Source organism: Desmodus rotundus, chromosome 9 (assembly GCF_022682495.2).
Source record: "Desmodus rotundus isolate HL8 chromosome 9, HLdesRot8A.1, whole genome shotgun sequence".
Classification (NCBI taxonomy): domain Eukaryota; kingdom Metazoa; phylum Chordata; class Mammalia; order Chiroptera; family Phyllostomidae; genus Desmodus; species Desmodus rotundus.
In genome coordinates this window covers 95,365,136-95,380,608 of record NC_071395.1, presented here as the reverse complement: position 1 = coordinate 95,380,608, position 15,473 = coordinate 95,365,136, and the positions used below count along the sequence as shown (strand labels likewise).

General features: G+C 40.7%; 1 protein-coding gene, 4 non-coding genes and 1 pseudogene across 9 annotated transcripts in view; 2 read left to right on the top strand and 4 right to left on the bottom strand.

The window, feature by feature from the left end:
- Positions 1-782: 782 nt before the first annotated feature.
- On the bottom strand, positions 783-945 carry LOC112316622 (U1 spliceosomal RNA). Its single transcript, XR_002976023.2, has one exon. It is a non-coding gene; the product is annotated as a U1 spliceosomal RNA (small nuclear RNA).
- Positions 946-2,441: 1,496 nt separating this feature from the next.
- On the bottom strand, positions 2,442-2,601 carry LOC112316592 (U1 spliceosomal RNA). Its single transcript, XR_002976002.2, has one exon. It is a non-coding gene; the product is annotated as a U1 spliceosomal RNA (small nuclear RNA).
- A 3,803-nt stretch (positions 2,602-6,404) lies between these two features.
- LOC112316595 (U1 spliceosomal RNA) lies at positions 6,405-6,555 on the bottom strand (annotated as a pseudogene).
- A 556-nt stretch (positions 6,556-7,111) lies between these two features.
- LOC112316594 (U1 spliceosomal RNA) lies at positions 7,112-7,277 on the bottom strand. The gene has a single exon (XR_002976004.2). It is a non-coding gene; the product is annotated as a U1 spliceosomal RNA (small nuclear RNA).
- Positions 7,278-8,178: 901 nt separating this feature from the next.
- On the top strand, positions 8,179-8,282 carry LOC112316617 (U6 spliceosomal RNA). Its single transcript, XR_002976019.1, has one exon. It is a non-coding gene; the product is annotated as a U6 spliceosomal RNA (small nuclear RNA).
- A 2,011-nt stretch (positions 8,283-10,293) lies between these two features.
- Positions 10,294-15,473, top strand: part of RAD51C (RAD51 paralog C) — a 32,063-nt gene continuing 26,883 nt past the window's right edge. For all 5 annotated transcript variants that reach the window (XR_008425194.1, XM_045182572.2, XM_053911884.1 and 2 more), the window contains exons 1-3: positions 10,294-10,484; positions 12,942-13,200; positions 13,899-14,065. Coding sequence is in view for 4 of the 5 variants with exons in the window: in XM_045182572.2 (XP_045038507.1) it covers positions 10,367-10,484; positions 12,942-13,200; positions 13,899-14,065 (544 nt within the window). In the remaining variant the exon portion in view is untranslated. The remainder of the gene's footprint in view (positions 10,485-12,941; positions 13,201-13,898; positions 14,066-15,473) is intronic.

Sequence of the window (15,473 nt, the reverse complement as noted above, 5' to 3'; positions counted from 1 at the left end):
CATAAACATCACTGTGCAACCATGCATCTCCAGAACTGTTTTCATATTCCCAAACTGGGACTCCATACCCATTAAACACTAACTCCTCATTTTCTCCTCCTCCCAGCCCCTGGCAACCCCTATTCTATTTTTTGTCTATATAATTTTGACTATTCCTAGTATCTCATATAGTAGAAATATACAGTATTAGTCCTCTTGTGACTGGCTTGTTTCACTATGTCCTCAAGGTTCATTCATGTTGTACCACACGCCAGAGTTTCTCTTTTAAGGCAGAGTAATATTCCGTTATGTGTATGTGTAGGTACACATACACACCCCATTTTGTTTACCATGCTTTCACTGCTGGACAGTTTGGGTTGATTCTACCTTTGGCTATCGTAAGTAATGCTGCTAAAAACAGCAATCTACAAGTAACTCCTCAAATGAGTTTTCATTTCTTCTGCATATATATACAGAAGTAGAACTGCTAGATTATAAGGAAACTCCACGTTTCCTTAAAAAAAAAAAAGTGGTTTTTTATATAGTGGGTGCACCATTTCTATATTCCCACCAGCAGGACACATACATCCCAATTTATTCAAATCTTCACAAACATCTTACAGTTCTTACTGTAAGTTTTAGCTGCAAATTCATTTCAGTACTTCTCACTACAGTGAAAAAAACATACTGTTTTTTTTTAAGGCACAGAAAATCAAACTGGTCACCTCTTGGTGTGGAGATTATTATTAACACAAGATCACATGGCCAAGGAAAAGACAAATCTGCTTTTAAAACGAATGTGTCAGGGGAGAGCGCGAACGCAGTCCCCACTACCACAAATTATGCAGTTGAGTTTCCCACATTTGGGGAAATCACAGGGGTCAGCACAACCAAAGTGCAATGGATGAGCCTCACCCTGGGAAAACCACCTTCATGATCGTGGTATTTCCCCTGCCAGGTAAGTATGAGTAGCAACCTTTTTCCAGTCATCACAATTGCCCTCAAGACACTTTTAAGTCATGGTCACTTATACTGAGCGTTCTGTAGGTGTTCGGTTGGAAACTGCAGTGTTATTTATAGGACAGAGACTACAGTAGTTCTTTTGGGTACCCAGAGGAAATTTTGCCCATGAATACACTCGAACCAGCAGTCACCACGCTACTCATCTACATAACCCCGCCTCTTGTTACTCCCTGTCACTAACACTTGAAGTGGATAAATTCGTTGTTGCTATGCCTGTCGACAATCTAGAAGACAACAGTAGACAGGTAGCTGGAGATAGTTTTCAATTCCTTGCTTTTCTGGGCACAGGTTCTTACACGGATCTATTTTGATGAGTCTGAATTCCGAGCTGCTGGGCAGGGCAGTTTGGGAGGCAGAAGCCCGCGGAAAGCCCTAGGGGAAAGCATCACTGTGGTTGTGCCAGGGCTGAATTTGCAGCTCCACTCTGAGCCTAGGTACTACCTTCAGTCTCTCTGTTTCCATTTCCCCAAATTGTAAAGTAGGAGTAAAATGCTTGCCTACCTAACAAGGTTTCTGTGAAGACTAAGAGAATGTGTGTAACATACAGCCTCAAACCCCTCCAGCCCTATAGGAGCCATTATGCTCCTGGACAGGTGTCCCGTTGGCATGAAGGAAAATGGCATTTGGCCTGGCTTTGGTAACTAACCGATGACACGGGTTTTCTTTTTTGCCCTTTTGGCTAGGCACTCTGGGCAAGACAATTCTGCAGCAACTATATAGTACCAAAGGCTTTGCTGTTGTGTGTACAGGCAAACATACCTCTCCCTTTCAAGGTCTCTGGCTGAGCCTAAGTATAAAATTGGCAGATATAGTTTAACAGCATAAAAGTATTCACATTTATTTAATGTAAGTTTACCTGACACAGGTGCCCTCATAAGAAAATGAAGACCCAAAGAAATGACAAAATCTAAATGCTTTTTGTATGAGGCTGAACAAAGAAGCAATTGTGAAAAAATAACTAACATATATGGGAAGGCTAAAGGTACATCAGAATTGTTTTAACAAAGTCTGTACAAAATCTTCTGGCTTTGACTCTCCTTCTCTGGAAATGCTTCTTTTTCCCTGGTATAGAGAAGATATCTCTTACAGGGGAGCTTTATCTTCTCTCACAAAGAAGGAAGGGCAGAATACTAGTCATCATATATCTGCTGTTTCTTCACATAACTAGGCTGCTGCTTCAGTAACTAAGTTGGATAGTAGAAGCTTGTTACCTTCTAACAGACATGCTTCAGTGTATGTTTCAACCTCTCAAACAACCCGCAAGTAAGTAATAATATCCTCAACCTCCTTCCACTCACTACACTAAAATAAAGCAAAAAGCAAAACAAAACAAACCTGGTACTCACAAATGCAACATCAGCAAAGCCTGAGGAAAAAGTGAAAAAGGTAACTTGTCCTCTGCAGTAAAAACTTCAGTATCCTTTCTTTTTATGTAAAGGCAGGGGAGAGCACAAACGCAGCCCCACTACCACAAGTTATGCAATTGAGCTTCCCACGTTTAGGGAAATCACAGGGGTCAGCACAACCAAAGTGCAATGGGTAAGCCTCACCCCGGGAAAACCACCTTCATGACATGGTATCTCCCAGCCAGGTAAGTATGGCTTGCCCCAGGCCCTGGTAGGGTCTTCTGTGGGCACATCACTGTAAGGTTCGGGTGACACCTGAAACGACTGTAATTGGCCTTTATCTACATATAATGAACAAAAAAAATCATCCATCATCAAATTTTCATGCTATATCTTAGTGTTGGTAACAGCGGAATACAATGCATAATTTCCTAGAAAACGCAGTTCCAAATGGCCTTACCTCTGTAATCTACATACTCCACCTCCAGTGTTACGTCAAGCGTAGCCCAGCAGGTCAGAGCCCAAAGCTGAGCTCACCTTCTCAAAGGTTTAGGAAGATCGTTTCCTCCTCCCACTCACCCCGACATAAGCAACATTAGCCCAGGTATTTTCCTGACATAAATTGCCCCCCGCCCCAACTTTCGCTGTACCCAAAGGTCTTCGGATCTCCTCGTGTGGAGTTTTCCTTGAGTAAAGGGACTTGAAGCCGTTTTAGCTGCAAGCCAGACTCAGGTGGTCCATAGAGAACAACAGTCCACGCCAGCCCTTCACCATTTCCTCCTGAGAGGGGAGGAGCAGGGCTTCGAATGGAGGATGCCTGCCAGCGGGGTATAATTGCAGAGTGAGGGTTTTAGAATGCAAGATCTGGACAGCAAGTCGAGGTTCACACTGCATGACTCTAGACAAGCTTTTAGCCTCTGGATCTATTCGAGCAGTTCGTGTGGAATGAGAAGGAACTATCCAGTCTGACCTCCCACCCAGCCAAGCCTTTGTCTCCAGCTCAAGGTCTGTTAAAATCTAGTGCCCAGGCTTCTGCGATGAACAGATGTCCTCCAGGGAATACACAGGGTCCAACTGCAGGGATTGGATGGATTTTTTCCTACTGATCTGTGAGTTTTTGTGTTTGTTTGTTTGTTTTAAAAATGTCTCACATTCATTACTGAACCAGCCCACAGGTACAGAAAAATATTAACAAAGATAAAAATCATTCTGCCAATAATTTCCCAATAAAATATGCCCAACTGTCCAGATAATCATGATCTTTTCAGTGATATGGTAAGATGCAAGCAAACTGGATACAGCATAAATATGTTAGCCATCTCATGTGTGACTTCTTATAGAAGAACCAGCTTGGTTCTTCTCCATTGTTTCCTCTCACAGTTTTCATCCAAATCCATCGGGTAATGGGCCAATTCTGTTTTTGTTTCTTGAGCTGGAACGTCTTGATCCTGAAAGTCTTGAGGAGACGTGTAAGAAGAATCAAAAGCATGCATCACCATGACAGAGAGGCTGTGAGTTTCTTTTTTGCTGGATAAATAATATATTTGAAAAACCGGTTTTGGTGCTGTTTTATTTTCCCAGCATTTTATGTATTTTGAACTAGGTAAATCTCTTGGCCTCCAGTCTACTTACCGCAGGAGGAGAGTCTGACCTCTTGGTTTGTTTGATTCTTCAGACTCTAGATGCCATTGTACTCTCCCCTCAACCACCTCATCTTGCTCCCTTTACACAGAAGCATCGCACGTTTCCTCAGTCCATCTGGTTCGAGATCCAACAATCATCTCCACCCCTACTCCCATTTTCTTGGCACTGACGGAGGAACCTGTAACCCTACTACCCCAAATTCATGTACTTGCACTTACATCTTCACTGCTACTTGGCCTTCCTTTTATACATATCTTTTAAATTCCCTCTCCCCTGCTGTTTCAAACCTCCACCTAAACCAGTGGTTCTTAGTGACTCTGCCACCACTTAAAGGGGTACTTTTGAAAATTTGTGGGAACTTTTTTTGTTTGTGTCCTATGTAGTCATGCCAAGGATTTATATATTGAGAGACTTTATTATAACATTTTACTTGCTTTTAATCTTCACCCAAGGACATTTTTTCATTGCTTTTAGAGAGCGACGGAGGGGGAGGGAGGAAGGAAGAGACGGGGAGGGAGGAAGGAAGAGACAGGGGGAGAGAGAGAGAGAAGTATCAATGTGAGAAAAACCTACCAGCTGCCTTCTTGTTCATGGCCCAACCGGGGATCAAACCTCCAACTTGGGCACATGCCCTGACCAGAAATTGAACCCACAACCTTTCAGTCTACAGGATGACTGAGCCATGCTGGCCAGGGCATAATATTATACTTTTTATTTCTCTGTTATGTTACAGTTAGAACATTATATCATTTATGGAGGAAGTCTATGTAGCTTAAATTTTCTATGAACATCTTCAGGATAGTAAAGGGAACATTAGTATTTGTTACAAAAGGAGACTCTGGGTTGACAAAATTGAGAACCACCCTAATCCAATCACACCCATATAGCTGAGGCAGGAAATAATCAGGAGGGAGTAAACTCTGGAGGAGCCCCAGGGCTAAGATAAAGGACTTCCAGACGGGACAGAGACCCTGTTCTAAGACTGTTTTTTCCCCGTTTTCTGGAAAATCGCTGAATCATGGTGAATCACCTGCACAGAATATGCTACAGGACCCCTGCTTCAATATAGTAGCATTATTATAAATTAACATTGTGGGACCCCCTTCCCCAGTGGCCAATCAAGGAAAATCATGGGAGACCACATGCGCAGTAGCTTTAAAGTAATATAACTACTAGTACATGAACAATAAAAGCCCCCCAAAACTAGCCAGGAAATATCTGCTCTGTAAGAATAGAGTCCCTCCAGCCCCTGAGGTCAATCTCTGCTCAGAGTTGGCCTGCTCCCATGTTCTCTGGAGTGTAATATCGCTTAATAAATCTGCTCTCTCTCTTTCTGCTATAAATTCCTTGTGTGTTCAGTTCAATTCTTTGTCTGCGATCACCAAGAACTTGGTTACCTGTGCCTACCTGTGCCCAAAATTTACTGACTCAACAAACACTACCACTCCCATTTTTCCCCACCCTTTCTTCTATCACACTACATAGTCTACAACATCATTAAATTAATTCTTTTTATGGGTAGAAGGGGCAAAATCATAACATTTTATTTTAAACCCCAAAGTCTTGCCAATATTCTCATTTTCCAAGTGAGGTGTCAACAAGTAATAAAGGTATATAACTTAAAGTTACTAAGGGAACCAACTGAAGAACTAAAAATTGTACCATAAATATAATAAAAGGTACTGTGGTGGGGAATTTCAGCTCAATCCTTATATAAGTGCTAGCACAGAATATTATTTACTGAGGTAACTGAAGAAACAACTAAGAGAGTTTTAAAAGTAGTACTCTGGGGAGAGGGAAGGGGGCAGGGTAAGAAAGACTGGGTCAGGGGTTATTTTTTTCAGATTGAGCCCCTCTACATGGTGTTTTTAAAATCACATGCATAATGCTACTTTAATAAAATTATTTTGGGAAGAAAACAAAAACAAAGCAAAGTCTAGGAGAAAACATGAAAGACTCACTAGCACAGATTATACTGTAGTCCAGTATTTAATTTGGGGGGGAAATCTAAAAATACAGCTAATGAGACATACCTGAAAAGGAGTGAAAAACCCATCTAATATAGCTACCCAGTTCAGGAACGTCTAAGTGATAAATTATGAAAGCCCCAGCCTTCTGCAAAATAACTTATCATTTAATACTCTTACTCAACAAACTTAAGACAGTCCCCCTTAAATTCCGCACCCCCTTTTACCCTTTGCCCTACATGTATTCCTTTGCTCAATCTTCCCTAGAGACCTCTTCTTCCTGTACATCATAACAATTCGGTGCAAAAACAGAGGCAGATAAGTAGTGCAAAGTCAGCCCTCTACTGGTTAACTGAATAATTACACCCTAGTCTGCTAGACAACTTGGTGTACGTGCATCGACGTACAAACAGTAAGCGTTGCCCACTGCTGAATATAGACTAAAACAGGGGAGAGCAGAAACTCAGCCCCCAATACCACAAATTATGCAGTCAAGGTTCCCACAGTTGGGGAAATTGCAGGAGTCAGCACACCCAGAGTACAATGGGTAATTGATCACCTTCATAATCACAGTATATCCTCTGACAGGTTAGTATGAGTTGCTGGCATTTCCTGGCACCTCACCCTCAGATTTCAAACACTCAGCACATATGGTCACTCTCTTCATGCAAGTCCTAGACCATCGCAAAATAAAACTTTTCTCCAAATCACAGTGAAAGCCAAACAATAACATTTTGGGTACTGTAATATTTGCAAAAATCAGAAATGTGTATGTACAATGTAAATAAGATGCTGTACTCATCTGCATACCCCAAGCACCTTTTAGTGACATCATTCAATAGCTCTGTGACTGTGTTACCCTACTTAATGCAAAAGAGATTTTGCAGATGTGATTAAGGATTTGAGGTGGGGAAACTACTCTAAGTTACCCAGGTGGGCCTAATGTATTACAGGGCCCAAATGAAAAAAGAAACAGGCCAGCCACAAAAACACATGTAAGAATAAGAGAGAAGAGATGTCAACCTAGAGAAAATACTAGAGGACACACTAAACTTGCTATCTGTAAAATGGAAGAAGAAACAACAAAGAATGTATACATCTAGCCTCCACCAGGAAATACCTTACCAAAATCTCCACTTAAACAAACTTGACCAGGGGAGAACACAGCCACGGCCCCCCACAATACCACAAACTGCATAGTTAAATCTCCCACATTTGGGGAAGATTATAGGGGTCAACACACCCAGGATGCAATGGGTGAGTATCACCCTGGGAAATAACCTCTCTAATCGTGATAACTCCCCAGACAGGTAAGTATGAGCTAATGATATCAACAGGCACTTAACCCTCAGATGCAAATCACCTTAAAGATAGGATGTCTTTTATCATGCATTCCATCAACCCTCTTACTTCTGTAGTAAAGACACTCCCAACTACAATTACCATGCAGCAATATTTTGTATATCTGGATGTTGTCAAAATCTTAGGAGATGTATGTCTAGTGTGAGCACTATCAGCAATCACTGCACTTATCTACATGTCCCACACCCTTTTTGATGATCTCATTTATGCATCCTTTTCCTAGTATAGTTAGTGGTGCTGTTAAATAAAACAAAGGTAAAGATAATCTACAGATTCAAAGATTAACAAGATAAATTTGTTCTTTCTTTCAAGAACTTGGAACTAATGACATCACTGTGATGTCAGGCACAGGTCATCAAGGCACTATCTACGTAACTGAAAGATCAAGTCTAAAAGATGAAATTTGGCAAAACTGTATTTAAAAATCCAGTCCATGTATTGCTAAAATTAGGTTGTCAGTTCAAAGTTTCAAGCACAAGTACTAAATATGCTCTTTCAAATATGCGACAAATGAATCACCCTTACTTGAAAAATCAATTGCACATACACTAATTCTAATTTTGAACCAGTCAAACTAGGGAAAAGCTCACGCAGGGACACCTCCTACACTTACACATTTGAAGAAGTCGAAGAGATCCACAAGTGGGAGTGTGATGATGGCCCTCACTGTTGAAAATCCACCTTCCTAAGAGTGTCTCCCCTCCCAAGCAAGAATAAGGGGTGTTTCAACATACCCTTCAACTTTCTCGTGATTTCTGAGCCTTCTCAGAATCATAATACTTCAAAAAGAACATATCTTGTCTTAGGCAATGGTTAATAATCCACATATTGCATGTCTGGATAGTAAATATTATCAGGTGCTAGCTTAGGCAGCACATATACTAAAACTGGAACAATACAGAGTTCAACTTGGCCCATGCACAAGAATGATACACAAATTCATGAAGCTTCCATATTAAAAAACTACACACAGACACACTCAGGGTCTGGAACAAATAACGCCTCTTTTTAATTATAAAATATTTTATTACAAAATCAAAACATGTAATTCTGTATAATAACAGTGTCACAGTCAAGCACACCATATGACATTTTAGGTGAAATGTTCAAATTAAAACTATAAATTATTACACCCATATTACTACCCTACCAACCACACTCAAGCAGACGTTACTTCTGCCGCACCCTGTATTAATGCTTATTTAATATTAAATGCTTTAAATGGCTTACCAATTAAACCGTTCAATTCTTCTCTAAAAAAATACTTGAGAAAACCTGACAGTATAGAAAGATGCACCTTCCATATAACCCTATAGCCTCGCACACGCACACCCACTGGGGATGTGCCCCACCAGGGATGCGGCCCAACGCAAGCATGTGCCCTGATAGGAATAGTACCCCCAACTTCTTGTGAACAAGGCGACGCTCTAACCACCGAGACACACCAGCCAGGGTGACTACACAGGGCTTTAAAAAAAATCTTGAGAACGATGATGAAAACATAATTCCAGACCACTCAGGCGTCAGAAGAAGACAGAGATAACAACTGCAGAGCTACAGATAGAGTCAACTACCGGTAGTCTCTTAACTCGTCAATGCCAATCAATCAAAATTCTAAACCCGACAGATCCCACTGAGTTCGACCAAAGTAACCGAAGAGCTATCCTTTAATGTATTAACGTCATCTCTTTTTCACCCAAGACCCTGGTTGCTTTATAAGCATAAGCATGCATTCTCCCTGCGGACAACTTATATGAAATGCCCACTGTGTGCCCATATGTGGATAATACTAGAGGTTATGCAACGTATTGAGTGGCAAACAAACCACATTTTGATCAGCCCTACCAGACCTTGTCAAACCAAATGGGGGACAAACAATTCTCGAACTCTGACCCCATTTCAAGGTAGCTCGCGGTAGAAAAAAGGGTACTAGGCTTTAATTCTGGCTTCAAGAAAACTATACTACGAACTCCTGTGTTTTTTCCCTCGTAGAAATGTTGCGAGCATTTGAAATGGGTAAAATTTGCTAACGTGGTCAACATACACTTCCTTTCCTAAATATTATGTATTTAAGGGCTCTAATTTGCACTATTTAGGGAGTTCTTTTAGAAAGAAAAGTCGAAGCTAAGAATCGTTGCCCAAAGACAGTTCCTGAGAGAAATCATAACTCACCTAGGCAAGGAAAGACTTCGTAAACCACCTCTCCAGTCTCTCAAAGTCCTGTTTCAGAAGCGGTCCCTTCCAAACTCCGTACCAGAACAGGAACTCTTGGGTAGCCCAACCTCGGCATCTCAGAACAGGGAGTGCCCAGGCTCAACCCACTGTAGGGATATTACCTGCTTATTTTCTCCAGCTACTTTTAAAGCTGGGCAGGCCGTTAAGAGCCAACGGTCTCAGAATCCACCTTTTCCAAACTGGACTCGTGGAAAAGCGTGGGTGGAGGCCGGACTTGGGCGCGGAGCAATCCTCGCGGAGGTGGCGGGGTAGCCCACAATTCCTCGCGGGGGCGAGGGCGGGAAAAGATGAGGGGCCAAGCACAGGGGACGACAGGCGAGAAAGGCCGAGACTGGAACCCTATAATGGGGACCGGAATTAATCCTCATATGTCCGTTACATATCCCAAACCCGGAACTGGCCAGTGTGTGCGCGCATTATTCCCACTCAGGTGATCATTTTTATTAACGAGCCTGAGGTTTCTCCCAACGGTCCAGGGCAGAGGTGAGAAAATGTGCTTAGGGGGTCCACTGAGCCTGGCTCCCTATCCTTAAGTCTCCATCTATCCTTTTACTGTGAGAGTGTACTTTTAATGAGGAAACTGTAGTGAGATTTGGGAGATTCACGACAGAAATAAAGCGGCCCTGAAGAAATTTAGTATGCCTCCGCAGAGCTGCAAAGCCCAAGGCCGCGTGCTGCCATACAGGAGACCCCGCCCCTTCCGCGTTACGCCTGACGTCACTCGGCACGGCCGGGCGCCGGCCTGTGGGATTCGGCGGTTTCGGGGTTGGCGGCTGGGAGCGGCTGCGCGCGTAGCTGTCTGGCTTTGAAATGCAGCGGGATTTAGTGAGTTTCCCCCTGTCCCCAGCGGTGCGGGTGAAGATGGTGTCTGCAGGTTTTCAGACTGCTGAGGAACTCTTAGACGTGAAGCCCTCCGAGCTCAGCAAAGGTAACCACTCCCGACGTTAAGCTGTGGTACGCGGGTCGCTGTTTGTGCCGCTTCTGTCTGTTCTCCCTCCATCAGGCGTCAGCTCAGTCTCCGCAGCTGTCGTCCTCGGCTGCCTCTGTAACGTGAAAAGGCTCCTTGACGACCCTTAAACATGGTTTGCATGGTTGGAACTGCGACCCTGGAAACATTTATTAATTGCTTTCTGTGTCAGTGCCTGCCGAATGCTCTGAGGATTATGTCATGTACACTCGGAAGAGCCCTTTTACGTGAACCGTGTCCTATCCACAGATGAAGGACCCGATGCTTGGGGAGGTTCAGTGACTTTTCATGATGACTGGGCTAGGAAAGTTGTGTAGCCAGGATTGGAACTCACACAGGTTGTCTAATTTTCGCTGTTCCCAAATCCAAGGGGCAGGGACTAAATTTAAGAAATGAAGGATTCTTTATAGGGCTAGAGACAGGGTAAGAAAAGGAGTAGAATCCCCAGAATCTGGAGAAAGCAGTAGGAAGAAGACATCACTTCTTTTATGTAAGTCGCTAAAAAACCCAGAAACCTCACATTCCATACTTGGTGGGACTCAGTGCATCCTGAGGCATACAAAATAAAGCTGCCGCGCTGGCCCGTGTGATTCAGTGGATTGAGTGCTGGCCTGTGAATCAAAGGGTCGCTGGTTGGACCCCCAGGCACGGTGCATGCTTGGTTGCAGGCCAGGTCCCCAGTAGGGGGCGCTCAAGAGGCAACCACACATTGATGTTTCCCTCTTTCTCTCTCCTCCTTCCCCTCTCTAAAAAATAAAAATAAAAATAAGGCTGTCTGCGGTGTCTCGCTGTGCACATTATGCTGTGGTATGCCTAGAACTATAGTGTCAAGGTAGAACAGAATTTTAAGTCATTGCCCTTAATGTAAAATGAGGTTTCAAGTAGCTACTCAAGAATAAATGTAGACCTAATGTTAACTATTTAAGTCTTAGACTGCACATTGTGTACCCCAAAGTTTGATGGGCTCTTTTTCTTTCAACAAGTTGGTTTTACAAAAAAGCAATGAGAGAATATGAATGATGATGAAGCTAACAGTTGAGCATTTTGGATGTCCTGGTATTCTGCCAAGCTTTTTACATGTATTTTCTCATTCCCATTTTACAGAAGAAAAAACTCTGAGACACAAAAAAGTAACTTGCCCAGACTTGATGGCTACATAGTCATGCAGTTAGACTTTACAGACCCAAGTAATCTGACTCCAGAGTTCAAGCTCTCAAAGTGGATAGGATTTTCATTGCCTTATCACCATTATTGTCATTTATTAGCACCAGATTTATAGTTCATATCCTTACCAAATCAAGCACTGTATATCAAACTCATAACCATTCTCACCATTATTTTTTTCATTAGCAGCTTATTTTGTAATTACCCTTTTCTCTTCTCAGGCTGTATTGTCAGATAGGAATGAAATTGTGTAGCTGAGGAAAGCATAAGGGTATTGTTTAAAATATGTGTGCATCAAATAATTGTTTTCATTAAATAGTTTGCATTGATACATGAATTTTTCATGCCATTGTTTCAATGAAAAAATTTTTAGAAGATTTTATTTATTTATTTTTAGAGAGAGGGGAAGAGAGGGAGAGAAACATGGATGTGAAAGAAAGTTGCTATGCCCCAGCTGGTGGCCTAGCTGGCAACCCACGCATGTGCCCTGACTTGCTATTGAACCAGCAACCTTTTGGTTCACAGGTGCACACTCAATCCCCTGAGCCACACCAGCCAGGGCTCAGTGAAAAGTTTTTATTATGAATATAACATGCACTTGCACTTCTTAAAGTTGCATTGTATTTTAGGCAATTAAAGAGGCCATTTTCATTCTCTCCTGAAAAATAATTTGTATACCTTACAAAAGAAAGATAATTATGGCTTCAGATGATTTTAGTCTTAGACCAAAAGGGATAGTAAAAGGACCGACTAGTAGTACATTTTTATTTCTACATCCTGAGACACTTTTGTAGGTACTTAGAAATGCTTTAGAGGTTTTGGTTTTTGAATTCTGTTTCTGAGGTAATAAATTTTTTAAGTCATAGAAATACCTTTATTAACTTGAAAGGCTAAATAGTTAATGGAATGTTACATTTTCATGTTTCTCTATTCTTGGCATCACTCTTGTTATCTAAAAGTTAAAATTAATGAAGATACCCTGGCTGGTGTGGCTTAGTGGGTTGAGTGCTGGTCTGTGAGGCAAAGGGGTCCCAGGTTCAATTCCCATTCAGGGCACAAGCCTGGGTTTTGGGCCAGGTCCCCAGTAGGGGGCTCACCAGAGGCAACCACACATTGATGTTTCTCTCCCTCTCTTCCTCCCTTCCCCTCTGTCTAAAAATAATTTTTTTAAGTCTTTAAAATTAACAAAGACAACCAATTAGCATGTTTTAAATATCTAAATTCAGGGGGGTTTTTTCCTTACTCTACTTTCAGAAGTTGGTATATCTAAAGAGGAAGCCTTAGAAACTCTGCAAATTATACGAAGAGAATGCCTCACAGAAAAACCGAGACATTCTGGTACAGCTGAATCAGGCAAGAAATGTACAGCACTGGATCTTCTCGAGCAGGAGCATACCCAGAACTTCATAATTACCTTCTGTTCAGCACTAGATAATATTCTTGGGGGTGGAGTACCCTTAACCAAAACAACAGAAATCTGTGGTGCACCAGGTGTTGGAAAAACACAATTATGGTAAACTAAAATGTTTCTTTCTTAAGGGTGGGCTTAATAACATTTTATGTAATAGAGTACCATGCTATGGGTCTGTAGTCAGACCAAAAGAGGCATGTACGTGTTTGTAATTTTTTTGTGTGTGTGTATATAGCATCAAACAAAAACCAACTTAACATTTATGTTACTTTAGCACCCCAGCTTGATAAATTAATACATTTATTTTGATATCAAAAAATCTTTACAACAATGTAAAGTAGTCATTAGGATAAATATAAGCAGTATTCTGCTTTGTTATATAATTAATTCTTGAGAATATATTTGAAAGTGAAATGTTTGAAAGTAGATTTATGTATAATAAAGGATTCCGTTCCCAGAGGCCTAAAAAAAAAATCACTAAAATTCCTTAATCGTGATTTTATAAGCACATTCTTTCCCTAATCAAGCATCAATTGATTCACATATAAAGGGTGAAGGAAAAATAGGTTTACAGTAGTTCATATGAAAAATAATAATACAAGAATAAATGTTTCATGTACTCACAACTGTGTACCTACTCTTGCTCCACCTTGTATTTGGAGCCATGGAGAATCAGCCATCTTTGTTGTCTGGGGCAATATATTTAGTGGTACCTAATGGATGGTGATACGGAGTTTAAAAAACACTACCTTAGAAGATCATGATAATGATTTATTCATTTGACTTCTTTCTCTTGATAGTATGCAGTTGGCAGTAGATGTGCAGATACCAGAATGTTTTGGAGGAGTGGAAGGCGAAGCAATTTTTATTGATACAGAGGGAAGTTTTATGGTTGATAGAGTGGTAGACCTTGCAACTGCCTGCATTCAGCACCTTCAGCTTATAGCAAAAACACATATGGGAGAGGGTAAGTTAGCACGTGACTCTCTTTTTTTCTGTATAATAAAAGAAATTTGCATTTGCACTCATCCTAGACCTTAGTAAGAGAACTTTTGAAAAGTGAAGCTTAGTGACTCAACAGTGTACTGGCATTAAATTCTCATATCCCTCTTACAAAATGAGAAATGCCACAACCTAGATTGGCCTTTTCTTCCCCTGTCATGGCCCTCACTTCTTACTGCAGGAGCTGTAGGGCAAACCTTTGTGTAAGTATTTCAGTGTATGATTTCAAATCATACTTTGACCTGCCAGGTGTAAACTAATTTTGTTGGAGACTTTAATGTAAGTGTTGTCTCAATGCATTCACTGTATTCAATGCATTCCCTATGTTGACTTTCGTACTGGTTTTTCCAGAAACTGAAGGTAGTTTAGAAAAACCATGTCTGGAAATATTTGGAACATGAAGCTGATTGACCTATGGGGCTATGAATAGTATATAATTGACTTCATGACTATGTTGATTGTATTACTAAAGTGTTTGGGAAGGTTTTTTAGCATTTATCATGCAGAAATCAAGTGTTTGATTTAAAAAAAAAATAAAGGTAATTTATATTCAAGTTCTTGTCCTTTCAATTATTTATAAAATTAAATGGTTTCTGGTTTGACTGTTTTGGATTTTGGTTGGCTTTTTTTTGCTTTGTTTAATTTTATTTTTTGGATGTGCAGTCCTTATTCTTTTCTCTAGAAGTTTTAAAAACAATGCTTTTTTTATACGCTTGTAATTCCTTTGAATTCTTGTAATCTTCCGTGAACAGTGTGGCAGAGTTGTTGGGTGTTGTCCCATATATGAGAGGCAAATGATTGATGTTTCTCTCCCTCTCTTCTCCTCTCTCAATAAATAAATAAATAAAATGCATGTGATCAGCTGGATTTTTTTATTGTCGTGGGAGTGCTAGGTGTTCTTTCTAACTAGTGACCAGTATATCTACTGAAAGTCCTTAAAGCTACTCATGTCACAATGTATATTTGTAATAGTGTCTTAAAATATTGCAAATACTGTAGGTGTAAATATAAACACTGGGATATAAACCTTTTAGTGATTGGTGTATGATTAAGGTCTTATTTTTTAGTGAAAAATGAACTTTTAAAATGTATATTTGCAATAGGCAATATTTTCTGAAATTTAATTTCCTGGGTTTTTTTGTTTTTGTTTTTGCAGTGTTAACCCTTAAGTAACATTTTGAAATGAAACAATTTTTAACTGGTTTTTCTCTGAAATATGTACAAAGCCAAACTGGTTATTTTTAAATCCAATCTAAGCAAGGAATATCATTTTATATCATTGCTTCTACTTTAATTATCAAGTTATACTATGGCATTTAAGGGGAAAAATGCTTTTGGACATTTTTACTTTTAACTGTTAGTTTGTAGTCCTA